We start from the raw sequence: 19,729 nt of genomic DNA, 5'->3' as shown, positions 1-19,729 counted from the left end.
CTAAAGTGCATATACAATATCTAAGTAACAAGAAATCATACTTGGTAATACAAGAACTATGCCACTCTATCCATGACAATGTTCAGTGATTTTGAATTCCATTGGACTGGAGACCATAACTTCACTGCCTCTGAAAAAAACTGAGGTCCCAACAAATGACCCTTTAAATTGAGATGTGGGGGGGGGGGAACTAAAAAAAATATATTCTAAAGAAAATTAATAGTAAAATAATATTACTGTGGCAATTCCCATTGACATCAAGAGACAGTTGTGTCTGACTAAGAACAGAGTAAGGACTTCAGAATTAGGAGCTAGCTATGTTGGTGTTGGGTTGGACTACACTCTATATCAGGTTTATTTTGGGCCTTCTGAAAGAATCTTGAATTAATCTGGCCATCATTTTAATTTACCTGCTATAACACTTGAGAATGCTAACGGTTGAGATAGAGATGTGGTTTCTGTACTCAGCTAGTAGAATTAATTGAAACTCTGCCAAAACATTATGAGCTACTACTAAGCAACAAGGATTTCTGTATTAAAGTGGGAGAGAAGGTCACTGCTGTATTATGATGGTTTGAATTAATAAGGATTAATTCATATGTGCCTAGACTTACTGACAGCCTTTCTGGTAGAAAATACAGATGAGTGAATTCTTCTGTCAGTTATAACCATGCAATCACAATGAAGTCAGAGGTCTTCCAGATTAATTTTTTAAATGAGAACCCAATTTAACACTTGGAGTGGTACATTGGTAACTTTTTTGTTTGGCAGATGTGGCATTATAGGGCACAAGCACGTAGCCATTCAACATGCAGAACTCCCACGATTTCAGTGGCTGCAGGATGAATAGATCAGGTTAATAGCATGATCAGTTACAAAAGCTTGTAATGAATTGCCACTTGTTATGGGCGATTAGGCACTCAAAATGTGTAGACTTCATGCAAAATACATTAAATGAGTTGCTACTCTGGATTGATCTGACTGGTTGAGAAATGCATCGAAATGTAATACGTAATTGGTGGGGTTCACTGAACATACGTGGATGAAAAATGGCCAATGAAATATGGTTAGATACAAAAGTAATACCTGGTGAAGTTGTTGTGATTCTGAAATCTGTGAAAATCTATATAAAATGGAATCATACACTGAGACTTGAGCCATGTTGGAAAAATCATGCTACCATAGCTAGAATGGCTGGATTACGATTATCAAGCCTGATAGAAAGATTCATTCACCTGTTCTGGATGCTTTTAAAGGTTTTATAATTACTGCAGTAACACAATTTTAACATGAAGCTACCATGCCCCAAAGACACCAGATGAAGCCAACAGGTGTCAGCACATGGTGGCATTCTGATTGTGTTCTTCTGCTTTTTGTATTGGAATGATGACATTTCTTTTATATTTCTTTTAATTTTGTTTCCGGAGTCCAGAAAATAAATGTGTGAAGAATGGACCCAATTCCCATTACCTCAAATATTAATTCTGGACAAGTACAGTCACACTACCAAGACAATACTAAACCCAGTCCAACTATCAGAGGGGTAACCGTGTTAGTCTGGTTCTGTAGAAGCAGCAAAGAATACTGTGGCACCTTATAGACTAACAGAAGTTTTGCAGCATGAGCTTTCGTGGGTGAATACCCACTTCTTCAGATGCAAGCAGTGGAAATTTCCTGTGATGGTGTTGCTGGTGTAGATATGTGGGCAGAGTTGGCATCGAGGTTTGTTGCATGGGTGCATGGTGTGGCTGATCTGGTTAGGTCCTGTGATGGTGTTGCTGGTGTAGATATGTGGGCAGAGGTGCAACAAACCTCGATGCCAACTCTGCCCACATATCTACACCAGCAACACCATCACAGGACCTAACCAGATCAGCCACACCATCACCGGTTCATTCACCTGCACATCCACCAATGTAATATATGCCATCATATGCCAGCAATGCCCCTCTGCTATGTACATCGGCCAAACTGGACAGTCTCTAAGGAAAAGGATAAATGGACACAAATCAGACATTAGGAATGGCAATATACAAAAACCTGTAGGAGAACACTTCAACCTCCCTGGCCACACAATAGCAGATTTTAAGGTGGCCATCCTACAGCAAAAAAACTTTAGGACCAGACTTCAAAGAGAAACTGCTGAGCTCCAGTTCATCTGCAAATTTAACACCATCAGCTTAGGACTAAACAAAGACTGTGAATGGCTTGCCAATTACAGAACCAGTTTCTCCTCCCTTGGTTTTCACACCTCAGCTGCTGGAACAGGGCCCCATCCTCCCTGATTGATCTAACCTCATTATCTCTAGCTTGCTTCTTGCTTGCTTATATATACACACCTGCCCCTGGAAATTTCCACTGCTTGCATCTGAAGAAGTGGGTATTCACCCACGTAAGCTCATGCTGCAAAACTTCTGTTAGTCTATAAGGTGCCACAGGATTCTTTGCTGCTTCTACAGTCCAACTACTCACTTGCAATATGGACCCACTTTGTTACTGGGAAACAGTGGCCACCACAACAGAAAGCTTGTGGCCTATTGCAGGAAATATTACATATGCTCTGCTCAGTGATGCTGTCAAAGCTTGGTTGCACTTGTAAACTCAGTTTTGGTAGGCTTTTGCTAAACCTGTACTGTTTTCCAAATGTATCCAACCAAGAAGTAGTGTAGTCTCTGTAACTGTAATGACTGGGAAGCTATCCACCTTCAATATTTTGATATAAAATTTGTCTGCTAGTTTTTGTGAATAAAGTTTATGTGGAAGCAGGAATAGTGCACTCCTACAGCAACAGTAATGTGATTTTTAATAAAGCTCTCTTCTATGTAGTGGAATACTAGTATGTTTGTAGACTCTGCTTGGCTGGCTCAATCATCTTTCTAACAATGGTGTGGTCACACCACGTAGACTGAAAAAGCCAGTTTGACTGTATTTTCCTATAAGATAATACTATAGTGCAGTGGTCACCAACTGGTAGATCGCAATAACTGGTCAATCCCGGAGCCTCTGACAGTCAGTTGCGATCTCCGGCCACTAAATGTCCGGTGATGCAGCGGGGCTAAGGCAGGCTCCCTGCCTGCCCTGTCCCCATGGTGCTCCCAGAAGTGGCCAGCATGCCCCTGCAGCCCATGGGGGCCGGGGGGGGGAGGAGGGGGAGCGCATGGATCTCCGCCTGCTGCTCCTGCCTGCAAGCACCATCCCTGCAACTCCCATTGGCCAGGAATGGGGAACTCCGGCCAATGGGAGCTGCAGGGGCAGCACCTGGAGCTATATGCCTCCCCAGGAACTGCAGGGGCATACTGGCCACTTCCAGGAGTGGTATGGGGCCAGGGCAGGCAAGGAGCCTTCCTTAGCCCTGCTGTGCCACTGCCTGGGAGCTGCCCGAGGTAAATGCTGTCTAGTGGGAGCCTGCACCCCCTGCCCCAGCCTGGAGCCCTCTCCCAGATCTAGCACCCCGTATCCCCTCCTGCACCCCAACACTCTGCCCTAGTCTGGAGCCCCCTCCTTCACCCAAACTTTCTCCTAGAGCCTGCACCCTGCACCCCCTTCTGCACCCCAATCCCCTGCCCCAGGCTCAGCCTAGAGCCCCCTCCCACACTGCGAACCCCTTGTCCCCAGTCCAGAGCCTGTACCCCATCCTGAACCTCAATCCCCTGCCCCAGCCAGGTGAAACTGAGTGAGGGTGGGGGAGAGTGAGCGATGGAGGAAAGGGGGATGGAGTGTGCGGGGCCTTGGAGAAGGGGTGGGGCTTTGGGGAAAGGGCGGGGTAGATCCTGGGTTGTACTTAAATTCAAAGTGTGATCTTGTGCGGAAAAAGGTTGGAGACTACTGCTATAGTGTAAGAGATTGCATGACAGCTAGAAGTTTGAGGCATTTTCTTTCATCTGTATCACAACTTTCACATTCAGCCTAAGCTAATACCATCCATTCATGCTACAGTATTTAAGAGCTTTGACTTTACCTGTGCATAACTTTCCTTCGTTTCAATGGGAGATCTATTTAAAAGTTTATCTAGACATGTAAATTAATCTGGAATAAGGTTGGGTGTACATTTAAAATGGATTAAATATTCCTGATTCACTCTGTGAAGACACCCTTACTGTAGGACATGTGCATTATTCAGAATTAGTTTAACTCAGAAAGTGGAATTCAGGATTAAAGCATCTAACATGCAGTTAATGAGGAATAGCTGTTCTGGAATAACTCCTCATAGAGACAAGCCCTTAGATGTGCAAAATGAGACTCAAAGAAATGACAAGTGATTCAGAAGTTGGATCAGTTGGGCCGAGTCCTGCATACCCATACACTTGTGAGCAGTCTCACTGAAGTCACTTGCATGAGTGTGAGGTGAACAGGATCTGGCCCATGGAATCCTTTTGGCCCTTTTTAATATCACTTTATCCTTATGTCACTCTTCCTCTCTTCAGTTTTTCACCCTCATTTTAATCTTTTTAAATGATTCCAGCATCTCATACATGTGCCTTCCAAAGAGGAGTTTCCTGGAAAGTGTAATGTATGCATCCTAAATGTTCATCTCTTCATTTGTACATAACTGTTAGTTGTATTATTTTCCAAACTATTTCTTTATCAGTATGATTAATCTGTAAACATTTTAGTACAAGAATTCTTAAAAATAATTGGGACAAAATGAAGTTGCATATTATGAGGCTGTAAGATTAATGTAAATCTTTACATCTCAGCTAAAGATGTCACTTCACTGGTGAACTAACAGTCTCCGCTCCAGTCCAGATAATGCATATTACTGAGTATTTTCTCTGTAAAAGCTTCTGTGTTCCCAACTAAAACTTTTTAAAGATGGTACATTTGACATGTTGACTGAAATCTTTATGGCTCCAATCCTGTGAGATGCCAAAGTGTCCTTACTTTCCATTGAATTAACTGGGAGTTGGCAATACTCAGCACATTGTAGGACTGATCTCTAAGTGGGAAACAGTTAGGCTTGCTAGTTATTCCACAGAGAACCTTCCCCAATTAGAGATTTCTCTGTGTGCTTGCAAGCTTGAAAATGTTATTTCAAAATTAAGGGCCTAGATTCTGCTCTTAGATCCAAAAAAAAATTATCATTGATTTCACTGGTGATTGTCCAGGGCAGATGGTTTTCGGGTATATTTGTTGTACGTTGACCAAGGAAATGATACAAAACACAAACCAACTGGTTTATGATATCTTGTTTTATAAAACAAAGGTAGCTCATATAAAAAACTTGTAACACTCGGTCAGACTCTCCCCTTAGGTACATATTTAAAATTTCTGTTGTGATGACTATTGGAAATTGGTTTCATTTACACTACTGAAAGCCCATTGGCTTGGTAGGGTTACACAGTGAGATTGAGAGCAGAAATAGTTAAATGCACACAAGTCTTACTGGATCTGAATATAATTTGGCCCATTTTAAATGGTTGTTTTGTTGTACTATTCATTTGTACCTCATCAGTCTTCTCGTTTTAGGTTTCTTAGCTTACTTCATGAATAGACTCATTCCAATAGATCAGTGGTACAGTATTATTAATGTTAAGTTGGCTTCTGTAACTGTTTTGGATACTGAGATGTACTATTAGTGTAACATTTTGTGCATTTGGCTACTAATGACAAAAATATCAAGATTCCCCTGTGAGGCTCAAAGAAAAATAAACTCAACTTGCTACTTTAATATTTTTTGTTCATTTTTGTTTTTCATATTTAACTATTTTTAACTTATTTCTTTTTCACGTACTTCTATCTCATAATGATCCAGGAGGGTGGTAGTGTTTCACATTTTGATCAATGTAGGTTGAGTAGGCGTTCAGTATATGTTCTCATGGGTGGTAATCTATGCTTGAAGGTGGATGGATGCTCGCAGAATAGTCAACCTGACAGAATGGCCAGACTCAAGTCAAAGGAAAATTATAATAATTGGACGTGCTGTAGTGATTTTCTGTCAGCTCCTTGTGGTTTACCAGGTTTTATTGTAACTTGTTTGTTTATCTTTGGGGTATTTTTCCTATCTTATCTTTCAGGGTCAAACTTGCCTTTAGTTATGGCCACAGTGTCCATGGTTGTTTTGTTGAATGAGCAATTTTGTCACCATTTGAAGAGATACACATCTCCTATTTTATTCTCTCTCTAATTCCAAAGTCACTATGGTAAGTATAAATTGTGTACTAATACAAAATTATCATCATCGAACTTCTGCAGTGAATTTTAGACTCCACGGGTGTTCTTGATCATGGAAGCTGGCCCGCTGAAATCGCCTCCCCGCCAATGTTCGCTGCCCCCCAGCTGGTGAAAAAATTTCAAATCTGGCCTCAAGGGGAAAAAATGTTCCTGACATTGTGCGCCGGCGTCCTCTCCCTCTCACTCCGCGCCTCGGCCGAAATCTGTGCGCCTTCCTCTCTGGTTACCGCGCTGGACGCCACAGCACACGGCGCAAGGAGTCGCGCCGATCATCACCGCCTTTGCGATGCTGGAAAGGGCTCGCTGAAATATCGTCGCGCGTTCCACACACCCAGCAGCACTGACCGGACGCCCGGCCACTCGGTCCGCCTGCAGATGAGAGTGTGGCGCAGATGGTGAGGAGTGGGGGCGAGATCGAGTGGAGAGCATGGCAAGGGTGGGTCAGAAGGCATGGTGTGGATGGGGATTCTGGGCCGGGGAAACAAGCACACGGGGGCGTGGGGATGGTTGGTGACTGGTGTGGGGCACAGCCCGTGGCTGGACTTTGGTGCTCACGGACAAACGCTGCGCCCCTGAACTGTGTGACTTGCTGTCCCCTGAAGTCTGGACTGAAGCCTGCTAGCTCATGCCAGCCTGCAGCGCCCTGGAGCGCTATAGCAGCGGAACAGCTAGCCAGCAGTGGCTGGGTGTGCCTGATAGAATTTGGGCTGTTCTCGTAGAACTGTGTGTGGGTCAAGCAACTGCTCTCAAGCGTAGTGACTGTCGCAAGTGACTGTGAAGGTAGTGACTGCATGGGCAATCATAGATCACGCACTTCCGATGGCCAGGATGGGGGGGGTCAGGGGCGCGAATCCTACTCTGGGGGGGCACTTGGCCACCACTGTGGTTAACCCCGTAGGCCAGCTGGCACTTGCCACAACTCAAGCCCGCTTTCTGGGGTGGCTTTTACGGGTGTACGGGCCATGGTCAGCGGGGAGGGCGCGGACGTGGTGGCCTGGTCAGCAGGGGGTGTGTTCAGACGGGTTGTGGCTTCTTTTCAGTCACAGTGATTTACGGGGACCTGGTCAACCAACGGGGGGGGTGCAGATGCCTACAGTGATCATGCGGGGACCGATGAAGCCCTGTACAAATGCCGTGCTCGCTGAAGCCCTATACAGGCGCTGGTGACTGTGCAAAGGAACTCTTCAACCTTGGTGAGAGCAAGTGAGAATGGTGGTGGAGTGACCGGCGGGACTCTCATGGTGGTGGTGGAAATCCGCGAAACGCTGACGGAGACGAAAATGCTATCCCTCGACTGCTTTGCTTGCTGCAGGGAAAAATATCTCTCTCTCTCCTGGCTGCTTGTGACCTCAAGGCCACTGTCCTGTGCTCAGCAGCTGACCCCACTGGCTGCTGTTAATATGGGCCAGAATATCCCGACATCAGGCTGAGACCATGAGGGAGGCCCAGAAGAGAGGCAGGGCTAGAGCTGAAGCGAGAGAGCATTTTAAGTTTTTTTGTCCAGAGTGGTTTTATACTTTTTGAAGATGGTTAACCTTAAACAGTTTTTTAATTACTGTTAAGTTTTTTTTTTTAAATTTGACTTTTGTTTTATTTATTTACAATAAATTATTACTTGCTTTTGCAGGTTTGTTGTTTTTCTGAGCTGTGGTTGCATGGGTGGGGGGGGAGTGCGGTGTTGGATGGGTGGGTAGGCAGGAGGGGTGGGTTGATGGGTGGAAGGGGGGGGGAGGGTGTGGGGTGGGGTGGGGGTTGGTGGGGGGGAGGGGTGTGGGGAAGGTGAGGTATCTATCTGATGGGGAGGTCTATTTTGGGGGAGGGGGGGGAGGGGGGGGAGTGCTGCACCGGCACCAGGGGCATGAAAAGCCCGGGCTTGTGCTACGGGATGGGGGCTCCCATACACCACCTGGACAGCCAGAGTGTGCAGGAAACTGGTGCACAGTGACTGCTGTGCCTGCTGCCCCTGCTGCCCTGTCTGCAAGTCTGTGTGCAAGCACTGCTGCAGTCCCTGTAGCCAAGTCTGTAGCATGGCACACCCAACAGAACAACAGAATTACAATTACAGACAGTCAGAACAAACCCACACCACAGACAAACAGGTACATAGGACACAAAGTGAAGCACCACCAGAAATGTGTATAACACAGTGGGAGCTGTTTTGACTTTGCTATTAAGAAGTGTACTCTTGCATTATCGGTCTGCTGCTCTGCACACGACACTTATCTCCTAACTCGGTGTGCTGCGTCTGGCCCCGTTGCCCCTGTCTCTCTGATGCCTTGCAGGTTGGACTTTGGACTGACTGGTGGATGCAGGACTTCTGCCAAGGGGCCTGGCAGCGGTGCTCTTGCCTCAAGCTCTCCTCTGGCGTCGCGGTCTTGCAGAACATCTGCCTCCTGCCTCCTGTCTCCGTTTGCTCCTCATTAGACCAAGCAGCGCCTGAGTCCTCTCCTTTGCTGTGCCTGCTCTCCAGGCCTCTCTCTCTGCTGCCTCGCTGTGCCTCCCTGCTCTCTCTGCCTCTGCTCTGCTCTCTCTGCTCTCAGCTGCTGCCTCTGGTTCCTGGCCCTGGGCCAGCCTTCCTTTCAGGGGCGCGAGGTGTGTCTTCGTCTGGGGAGGGGGATTGCAAAATGTTGGAGATTAGGGAGCAGCTGATGTAGGTGTGAAAGTTGACATTGCCAAACACAGACAATGTTTGCACAGTAACAGAGCACTCCAGTGTCAGTTTCCAAGAACAAGGAGAAAGGAAGAAAGTCTCAGGAGATCTTGAAGCACTCAGTGAAAGAGGCCACGCTGCATTTTGAAGCCGTTGCACTGGAAGCTCATTGCGTACAAGTGCACTCACTCTCCTGTAAACAAAGTAGTACCTGCTCTGTTACAAGTGCTGTAGCTGTGCTCTCCTGCTGGAGGCAATGTGCAAAGCAAAAAAGCAGAGCGTTAATGCGGCATCTCCATCTGTCTGAAAAGCATCAAATGCATTAGCAGCCAAGATCCTGTGTGCCTTCCCTCTCTAGCCTTAGTGAAGGGCTGTCTTAAGCAAAGTAAAACTTCTAAAAGGTCTGTCATTCTTATTAAAAGTAAAAAAATTCTTGTAAAGTCATTTATGAGCAAGTAAAAGGTCATTCTAAAAGTCTCTGTTTATGCTAAAATTCTTCTGCAATTACAAAGTAACAGTACACTAATTACACTAAATAACACTAAGCACACCCACAACGACATCACCCTGAGGCACATCAGGCCCACACAGACACACAGAGACACAGAGAAATAGAGCAGGAGCACAGACCTGGACCCTACGCAGGCATAGCTCAGCCCCCCTGGTCTGCCTCGATGGAGGATGGGCATGGGAGTGTGCGTGTGCGACACGCAAGACACCAATAGGCACTCCCACAAAACCTCTGCTTTTTTTTTTGCTGCTCTCTTTTTTGCTTTTTCCTGCTGCTCTTTTTGAGCTCCATTGCTTTTTTTTGAGATTTTGCTTTTTGTTGTTTGTTTTTTAAAAATGTTTATGTTTAGTATTTTTTTTATTTTATAATTGTTTCTTAAAAAAAAAAAAAATTGTTGTTTCTAAAATAAGCAAGCCCCTTCCTGATCCTTCCCCCTGTTCCAGTTCCCCTGGGGACGGCGGGTAGGGGGGTGCTGTGAGGGTGATGAAGAGATCCTGGCTGTCCAGGATGGGAGTGAGGGGAGTGGTCGCCCCCGCGCCCTCGCAAGACCCTTCCTCTTCTCCCCATCGGCCGAACCCCCAGGAACTGTGGGGGGACACACTATTCCGTCTCGGAGTCCACCGTCACTGGTGTCACCACTGGGCGGCACACTGGTAGACTGATGTGCTGTGGTGCGCAGTGCCCATGTCGTCTGGGCTTGCGGGGGCGTCCGCCGCCCGCTCGCTTGCCTTTTGCTTTTTTTTTCTTCCTCTTACTCTTTCACACGCACGCGCACATCGGCGCTGTATCCTTGTCTTTTGCTGCTTTTGTCTTTCTTTCCTCTGTCTTCGTTGCTTGTTGGAGCGCAGCGCAGAGCGACGCACAGACTCCTCACCCAGCGATCAGATCCCTCCTGGACTTCCCGGTCAGTCCATGGAGGTCCTCTCTTCTCTCTTTGCTATCTCCTCTCTGCTGCTTCCTCTGCTGAGAGCTCTGCTGCAGTGCAGGTGCGAGCTCTGCCTTGATAAACAGAAAGCGCGTCAGATTCAAACGCCCAGACAGGAAAAAAAAATTCAAATTTTCGCGGTCATTTGGTGGCTGGCCAGAGAATCAAGCTCGGACTGCTGTCAGAGCAGCCAACCAAAGTGGTGCACTGTGGGATGGAGCTGCTAGCTTCGATTTAGCATCCACACCAAGCCTAATTAATTCCGGCAAGTGCGGATTAGCGTTACTCCACCTGCCGGGTGGGGTACCAGAAACACAAAAAAGAGCCCTCTAGTAAAATTAAAATGGCCCTGTGGTGTGGGTTGTTGTTTAGTTCAATTAACGCTGATAAATTCGAATTAAAGTCCTAGTGTAGACCAGGCCTATGTGCTGTCTAGTTACTCCACTGTAAGATTTTTAGACTGAGTCAGGGATGTAGGTGATTATCAGCAATGGTCCCATTCCTCACACACAGCTTTGTAGAGTTAACGGTAACAGAAATGGGAAGAGTTGTCTTATGGCCAAAGCACAAGACGTGGGAGCCAAGAGGGGTGGGTTCTATTGCTGGCTCTGTCGTAGAATTCCTGCGTGACCCTGAGCAAGTTACTTAGGGCCTTTTTCAGAGAGGTGTAACAAACAAGTTGCAGTAAAACCTGTTATACCACAAGAAGCTCCTGCTGACTTCATTTTAAGGAGTGTGGTCAAACCACTCTGTAAACCAGCTACTTAATTCTCTATGCTTTAATATTCCCCTTTGTAAAACTGCCTAAATACTTCAGTGGTGGTGTGAGCTTAATTCATTAATGTTTATAAGCCACTTTTGAGTCCCTTTAATGGAAGATGCTGCACGAGTCAGAGGTGTAATTAAAGAATGTATTGTGCTAGAGGGTATTGATGGCTGCCAGCAAGCATGTCTTTGGTCTGTGGGCAATCACATACCTCACTGAAACTGGTGGGTGTGCTAGCCATCTTTCAAAGAAACAAATAATCTCTTTTATGGAGTAAGAATCTCCATATGGAGTAGGATAGCTGAAATAGTAGAAATCACTCAAAGTGCTGGGCTACTTGGTAAGGCCTAAGCAAAGAAGCAACTGAGGGAAAATAGGAGGGGTTTCCCTGGGACATATTGCAGTCACGGGGGCTCGGATAATGATTAGTGGAGGGGTGTGTGTGTGCGTGTGCGCGCATGTATGTTTCAGAAACAGAAAGCAACGGGGAAGCAAATGGACAGCAAGAGAAGCAGTGTGAATGTGGCTCTGTGAGGAAGTTAACAGAGGGGATTTCTTTTGGGCAGAATGCTCACTTGAAAGGCAGGCTTGCAAATGGCAAGCAAGGGAACTGCCTCCTGTTTGTTCTTACTGGATTCAGGAAAACAGGACTTTATATACATTCTTTGTAAATAAACAGGACTGCACCAAAGAAATACCTGACTTGTATTATAAATTTTTCCTCCTAATGGAAAGATTTCATCAAGGCCCCAAATATTGACTAACCACGTGAGAAAGGGGGCAAAACTGTTGTTCTTTTATGTAATTAGTACAATTCATATGTGTGCACATAACACAAAACTGCATGCATATCTGAGGGAAGATTTTAGACATTAGTGAGGTATCTTTGACTTTGCTCCACGGTTTTCATTTTAAAATATCCATTTGCTCTCTGGCCTGAGCTTCTGGAGTTGGTTTAAAATCCACATGCCAAATCCTGCGCTCATTGAAAACATTTACACCCCATTAAAATCAGTTTGAGGGCCAGAATTTGGATCCCATGTTTTCTGACTTTCCCACTGTGATGTCATTATTGGAGGGCAGTATCAGTAATGGCATACTGATGACGCTGATATTCTCACTTTTAAGTGATATGTAGATAATTTATGTTCCTGTAACATTAAAGTGCTTCTGTTCTTTCATATAGAGCTAGTGTAACCACAAGATTTATGAAAATTCTTTAATATATCTTGCAAATATCTGTGTAATGATTTTTACCTGATGAGGGTACAGTATCTATTTTCTGAGTAGTTACAGAAAACTGTGAGAAACGTATGATCAGCCACCTCTTTTTCTTGGTGAAATAAAATTTGTCATTTGTCCTACTCAGTCTTCTGTAGTCAAGGTTGTGTGCATTTTCAAATATGTTGGGGAGCCCCCGCAAAGCACTGCTTGGCGAATCTGTTTTCCCAAATGCCTGCTTATTCATCAAGTCCAAAATGGTAGACAGTAGTGGCAGGAGATCCAGGAGGGTCCATGAGTCCCCGTCTCTGGAGATCATAGAATCATAGACTATCAGGGTTGGAAGGGACCTCAGGAGGTCATCTAGTCCAATCCCCTGCTCAAAGCAGGACCAATTCCCAACTAAATCATCCCAGCCACAGCCAGGGCTTTGTCAAGCCTGACCTTAAAAACCTCTAAGGAAGGCGATTCCACCACTTTCCTAGGTAACCCATTCCAGTGCTTCACCACCCTCCTAGTGAAAAAGTTTTTCCTAATATCCAACCTAACCTCCCCCACTGCAACTTGAGACCATTACTCCTTGTTCTGTCATCTGGTACCACTGAGAACAGTCTAGATCCATCCTCTTTAGAACCCCCTTTCAGGTAGTTGAAAGCAGCTATCAGATCCCCCATCTTCTGCAGACTAAACAATCCCAGTTCCCTCAGCCTCTCCTCATAAGTCATGTGCTCCAGCCCCCTAATCATTTTTGTTGCACTCCACTGGACTCTTTCCAATTTTTCCACATCCATCTTGTAGTGTGGGGCCCAAAACTGGACACAGTACTCCAGATGAGGCCTCACCAATGTTGAATACAGGGGAATGATCATGTCCCTCGATCTGCTGGCAGTGCCCTTATACAGCCCAAAATGCCGTTAGCCTTCTTGGCAACAAGGGCACACTGTTGACTCATATCCAGCTTCTCGTCCACGGTAACCCCTCGGTTCTTTTCTGCAGAACTGCTTCCTAGCCATTCAGTCCCTAGTTGTAACACTGAATGGGATTCTTCCGTCCTAAGTGCACGTGAGTTATCCCACCAAGTCTTTGTTATTCCAATCACATCATAGTTCCTTGACTGTGCCAGGACTTCTAGTTCTCACTGCTTGTTTCCCAGGCTTCTTGCATTTGTGTATAGGCGCTTAAGATAACTCGCTGATTGTCCCGCTTTCTCAGTCTGAGACAGGAGTCCTCCCCTCTTGCACTCTCCTGCTTGTGCTTCCTCCCGGTATCCCATTTCCCCACTTACCTCAAGGCTTTGGTCTCCTTCCCCCGGTGAACCTAGTTTAAAGCCCTCCTCACTAGGTTAGCCAGCCTGCTTGCGAAATGCTGGGAGGCAAAAGGTCTCATGACAATTGGGGTTTAGTGTATCACAAGAAAAGAGCCAAAGATGTACATCAGCAAGCAGTGATGCAACGACATGAATATTATTTATGCCGGCATTTAGTGAAACAGTGACAAATATTCCTGAAATCTTATTTTGAACATTCATTTTTAGTGCAACACAGGTTCTTTAAATACTACTCACTGAGAATAATTTTGTCATTTGTTTTCCTAAAAAGTGGGTAAATCTATCAAATATATAAATTATGTACACTATTAAATATGTAGACTATTATAAATATATGTGTACAAATATTATAAATGATTGCTACAATTTTCCTTACCCATGTAGTCATCACTGAGACTTCATTGTTGAGATGCACAATGAGGGGAAAATGCCTGGTCCTCTACAAGACAAGGACAAATTGAAAGGAAAGACAAAAGGAACGATATTCTTCGAAAATTCACTCCCTTGTCAGCTTCTAAAGACATGCTCACAACAAAACACAATCTTAATATTTCTCTGTACAGTCAACTGAGATTTTCCCATTTGTTCTGAGGTGCTTGAATAGCAGATTTAGAAATGGTGTTTACAGCTAACATCCACTGAACTTGGTCATAAACTGCTTATGTTTGCCTGATATCATTTGCAACATAATGACTTTCCAGCTCCATTTAACTTCATTCCTGCTAAAGCTCCAGGTACAACTCAAAGGAGAAAAACTGTGTCATGTTTAGCTACACAGATTTTTTTTTCACTGACATATACAACATTTTTTCATAGGCACAATTAACAACATTTATGTTTTTTCTGAGAAAATAAACAGAATACTATTTCATTTTTTGTATGACTAAAGACAGATTAAATAGAAATTAAATTAAAAATATACTACCAATCATATCTTACACTTGTGGTGTGCGTGTGTGTGTGTTACATACTTTATATCAGAAAATATGTATAAAATATAGAAAGACAGTAGAAAAACATGAAAGTTCTTTGACATTTAATTTTATGTAGTCGATTACCATTGCATTAATCTTTTCTGAGAAGAAATTGTGCTTTATAAGAACATAAGAACAGTCATACTGGGTCAGACAAAAGGTCCATTTAGTCTAGTATCCTGTCTTCTGACAGTGGTCAATGCCAGATGCCCCAGAGGGAATGAACAGAACAGGTAATCATCAAGTGATCCATCCCCTGTCACCTATTCCCAGCTTCTGGCAAATAGAGGCTAGGGACACCATCCCTGTCCATTCTGACTAATAGCCATCGATGGACCTATCCTCCATTAATTTATCTAGTTCTTTTTTAAACCCTGTTATAGCCTTGGCCTTCACAACATCCTCTGGCAAAGAGTTCCACAGGTTGACTGTGTATTGTGTGGAAAAAATACTTCCTTTTGTTTGTTTTCAATCTGCTGCCTATTAATTTCATTTGGTGATCCCTAGTTTTTGTGTTATGAGAATGAGTAAATAACACTTCCTTATTTACTTTCTCCACACCACTCATGATTTTATAGACCTCTATCATATCCCATTTTAGTCGTCTCTTTTCCATGCTAGAAAGTCCCAGTCTTATTAATCTCTCCTCATATGGCAGCCGTTCCATACCCCTAATAATTTTTGTTGCCCTTTTCTGAACCATTTCCAATTCCAGTATGTATTTTTTGAGATGGGACAACCACGTCTTTGCGCGGTATTCAAGAGGTGGATGTACCATGGATTAATATACAGGCAATATGATATTTTCTGTCTTCTTATCTATCCCTTTCTTAATGATTCCCAACATTGTTTGCTTTTTTTGATGCTGCTGCACATTGAGTGGATGTTTTCAGAGAACTATCCACGACACCAAGATCTTTCTTGTGTGGCAACAGCCAGTTTAGACCCCCTCATTTTTTATGTATAGTTGGGATTATGTTTTCCAATGTGCATTGCTTTGCATTTATCAACATTGAATTTCATCTGCCATTTTGTTGCCCAGTCACCTAGTTCTGAGAGTTCCGTTTGTAACTCTTCATAGTCTGCCTGGGACTTAACTATCTTGAGTAGTTTTGTATCATCTGCAAATTTTGCCACCTCACTGATTCGTCCAAACAGGAGTGTTAAAATGCTCTTTAATAAGTCATGCTGAGAAGATGATTTGTGTGTAGAACATTGAAATGTTAGTCTGTAAATTGATCTCATGAATACAAATTGATTGACAGAAGCCAGTGATTAGATATAATTGATACAGTTGCCAGACAAAGCTAATTAATTAACAAAAAAAATCCATTTTGATAACTGTTGAGACTACGTAAATTACATACGAGTATGTGTTGCTGATAAGTTAGTAAAATGTATTTTTATAGTTGGACAGAAAACTGATTGGGACATTTTGTGTTTTACATTTACCATCATCATGATGCTGTTTGTCTCCTATAAATTAGTTCAGATTGTGTGATGTTTTCATTACAAACCTCTGTGTTCAAAAGGTTCTATCATTCATAATCCAGCAATCGTGCTGTACTTACCCTTCCTCTGAGCTCCTATTTGTCATGATTATTTGAAAAAATAAGATTTCAGTTGACTATAGCGAAATTAAAGGAGGGTCAAAAAGGGAAGATGGAGGGAAAATAGATTAGGGCTTATACAACTTAAAATAGTTGCAAAGTTTCAAACATTTTAATTCCAATCTATTGTTTTACAGCATTTACAAGCAGAGTTTAGAAAAGCATCTACAGATCATGGGCAATAAATTGAACAAGAAATTATTTTCAAAATAATTATTAGTATGTGAGTTTAGGTTGCTTTGTTAGACTGTAGGGTTCTTCCCTTTATGTCCCCAATTGTTACTTAAGTGAATTATGCAGTAGGTACCTCACAAGGGTATTATGAGGCTTGCTTAATGTTTGCAGAGCATTTTAAGATCTTAGGATAAAAAGAGTGAGTTAATATTGTATTCTCACTCTCTGGTCAAGGGAGATACAAGAAAATATCCGGATTAGTTAAGCTGTCTAAATTCAGTGTTTTTGTTGTTTTCCCATGTCAGTTGGCAGGTCTTTAATGTGTATAATTTCTGTGAAACCAGACCTCTGTTTTCTGACAGACCAACATACCTTTGTGACCAAAATGGTACATGTTTTATCATGGTGAAAAAAATCTCACCTGTTAAACAGCCTGTTTTCTCTCTCTCTTTAACTGGCTGTTCAGTTTAACGGACTCCTTATGGAAGAAGGTCTTAACAAAATAATAGGCTGATCCAGATCTGCTGTGCTGCATCTTATTTAATGGTTTACCCACATACAAGTGAACTGAACTACAGGCAGCAGTAGTGAAGAGCAAGTGACTGTACTGATAGAATCTTAACCAGCCCACCAGTGAGAATATTCACATAAAATAAAAATTTAGAATGAAGACTCAGTTTCAGCTCTTTTATGTCTGTTGGCAGATCTTAAGAGCTATGAGTTACATGACAGGTTTAAAAAAAAGCAGCAACAGCTTGTTAATGTTGGGTAAGTGATTTATTCTGTACTCTAACCATCAGCATAGCAGCATTTCAATTTACTTTTTTTTTAAAATCTGGCTATATTAACTAGCTGCTTTTTTTAAGTCACCAGTTCCAAAATTACTGTATGAGATTTTCCTAGCACTATTTCAGTGATTTGCATAATGCTTTATTAATGCTTTGAAGCATTTTTATGACATAGAGGGCACAGTAAAAACAATCTGGAATAGCTGTCACTGAAAATTGATTTCTTGTGCAGTATCAGCAGAAGTGAACTAAAGATTAAAACAAAGATGTGGGGGTGTTCTGTTTGGCCCTTTGAGGGTCTGATTACTGTAGAATTCAAATTAAATACATGCTCTGATACCCATTTTTGCATGGAGGCCTGTTACACTTTGATATCAGAAATCACAGTTAAAGGCTTTTAAGAAAGACGTAATGAATGAACATAGCTCATCTTGTGATAACAGTTTACAGAAGAGGCCAGTTCTCCCTATAGACTGTAATAGTGTCTCTGGTACAAACAAGATAAAGACAGAGGACTAAAAGTTAGGAGTTCTGGATTTTATTACCAAGTCTACAATAAACTTCTTTTTGACACTGATCAAGTAGTAGGGACAAATAATTTCTTCTACCTTTTTGCTTTTACTGAAAATACAAGTGATTTCCCCCCCCCTTATTTCCTGGCAATAGGTCCTCATAGATTGATTAGATTAATAATTGTGTTTTTTTATCATTCATGATTTTTTACATCATTTGTAGTGTATGTAAGGTAGACACTTCAGTTCAGTGAAATAGTTTCTTCAACAGTTAGATGATCTCCTAGTAACGGTCAGTGAAATCACAACTAATACAACCAATACAATTTCTGTCCCCTCTTTAGCCCTATAGCTGGATTGACCAGGGTCACGGAAATGTCAAGAAACTTTCAAATTTGCCTATCATAGGCTTTCGATGACCTTCCCTAAAAATGATAGATCGTTAGCCAGGTTGTCAATGTCAAGAGTTGGTTCTTGAGCATGGGCCTCACAATACTACTTTGAATGTTATTGGAATCCTGGGAAACACTGACAGAGTAGGAAATGCATAGAAATAATGCTAATGGAGAAACAATAAAATAACACAGAACCCTTCAAGGTTAATTATATTGCCAGTTTTCAGAGCTCTACTTAAGGTGTTTCCTATTCAAGCCATAAGAAGCTGAGGGCTGGAAGGATAGTCTAGTGGCCAGGAGAGTCCAGAGTTCAGTTCCATGCTCAGCTATAGACTTTCCGTGTTTCTTTGTGGAAACCACTTAATCTGCACTGTGCCTCAGTTCTTCATCTGTAAAACAAGGATATCCTTCCTTACCTCCCAGGATGTAGATATCTATTCATGATTGTGAGGTGCTTAGATACTGTGATGTGTGGGGGCGGGGGCATATAGTACCTAGATAGATATCAGCTTTAATCTCTGCACTGCTTTAAGCATGCGAAGAAATGCCACAATATGTATATTAAAGCTTTTTTGGAGGTTGGTAATTCTCAATCACTTACACATCCAATAACACATGTTACTACCTAATGAAATGGACTTCTTCAGTCACTCTAGGTATAGTTAAATAGAAACCAAAGCTAAGTTTCTGTGCATTATTCTTATAACCTAGATCTTAGCTGGATTATTAATATTTGTGTTTCTGTGGTTTTATTGGTTGATGCAGTAGTTTTCCTATGTAATATCTGTTAGTGTTTTCTCAGTGAAATGTGATAATTTTTTTTTTAAATCACCAATTGCAAATTCTACATTGTTTGACAGTTACCAGTTGTCAAGTGGATACAAGCCTGCTCCCATGGATCTGAGCTTTATCAAGCTGACCCCCTCTCAAGAAGCCCTGGTGGATAAACTAGCAGAGAATGCTCATAATGTGTGGGCAAGGGACCGTATCAGGCAGGGTTGGACATATGGTATCCAGCAGGTAAGCGCAAACTTGGACACTTGAAAGTTCAGCCACATATTGAGGTATTGTACAATTGAATTTGAGATATGAGGTTAGAGGAAGCCACTGACGAAATGTTAGCCTCTCAGTCAATAGGGCAAGCCATTGGCATCTGGGTTTACATTGTTAATAAATATAGCTAAGCTTGCCAGCAATAAATGATTTACTCTCTACAAGTAGAGTAATCTCTATGGTAGCCATAATGAAATGTGTGGAGTGTCTTTGCATACTCTGGACAGCTACCTTGGGGGAAGGGATGTGGCATTTCTTTGTGTGTTGTCTAAAGCATACAGATTAAGTCTTGGGCTCCCCTCTGCCTCTGAAATGCTGTCCTCTGAGCCCTCTAGGAAGTGTAGGCAATCATTTACAGTAGGAAAATAATTTACATATCCTCATCCGGGAGACTCAATTTTTCTCCTTGTCCACTGAACAGCTAAAGCCCCCAGGTAGCAATAGAGTAAACTTCTACTAATTACCCTGCAATCTGCATAATCTCTGGTCTAGGAGACCACCGTTAAGGGTGGGAGGGTAATTCAGTCTCCATGGCCCATCCAAATTTTTGCTCCTTCACTGAGGCTAGCAACCTGGGTTTCAAGTGCCAGTTCTGGTGGTGAGTTTTTGCTATGTGTCAGGAGTGAGTACAAATAAAGCATGGTGGATTGTT

General features: G+C 43.0%; 1 protein-coding gene across 1 annotated transcript in view; it reads left to right on the top strand.

Moving 5' to 3' along the window:
- The window catches only part of RYR2 (ryanodine receptor 2), a 697,632-nt gene that overhangs the window by 372,634 nt on the left and 305,269 nt on the right, over nt 1-19,729 (top strand). Inside the window, exon 26 of the mRNA XM_039529228.1 lies at nt 18,885-19,044. Within this exon, the coding sequence (XP_039385162.1) occupies nt 18,885-19,044 (160 nt within the window). The remainder of the gene's footprint in view (nt 1-18,884; nt 19,045-19,729) is intronic.

The sequence above is a fragment of the Mauremys reevesii genome, linkage group 3, assembly GCF_016161935.1.
Source record: "Mauremys reevesii isolate NIE-2019 linkage group 3, ASM1616193v1, whole genome shotgun sequence".
Taxonomy (NCBI): Eukaryota; Metazoa; Chordata; order Testudines; family Geoemydidae; genus Mauremys; species Mauremys reevesii.
This window is presented reverse-complemented; position numbering and strand designations above follow the sequence as displayed.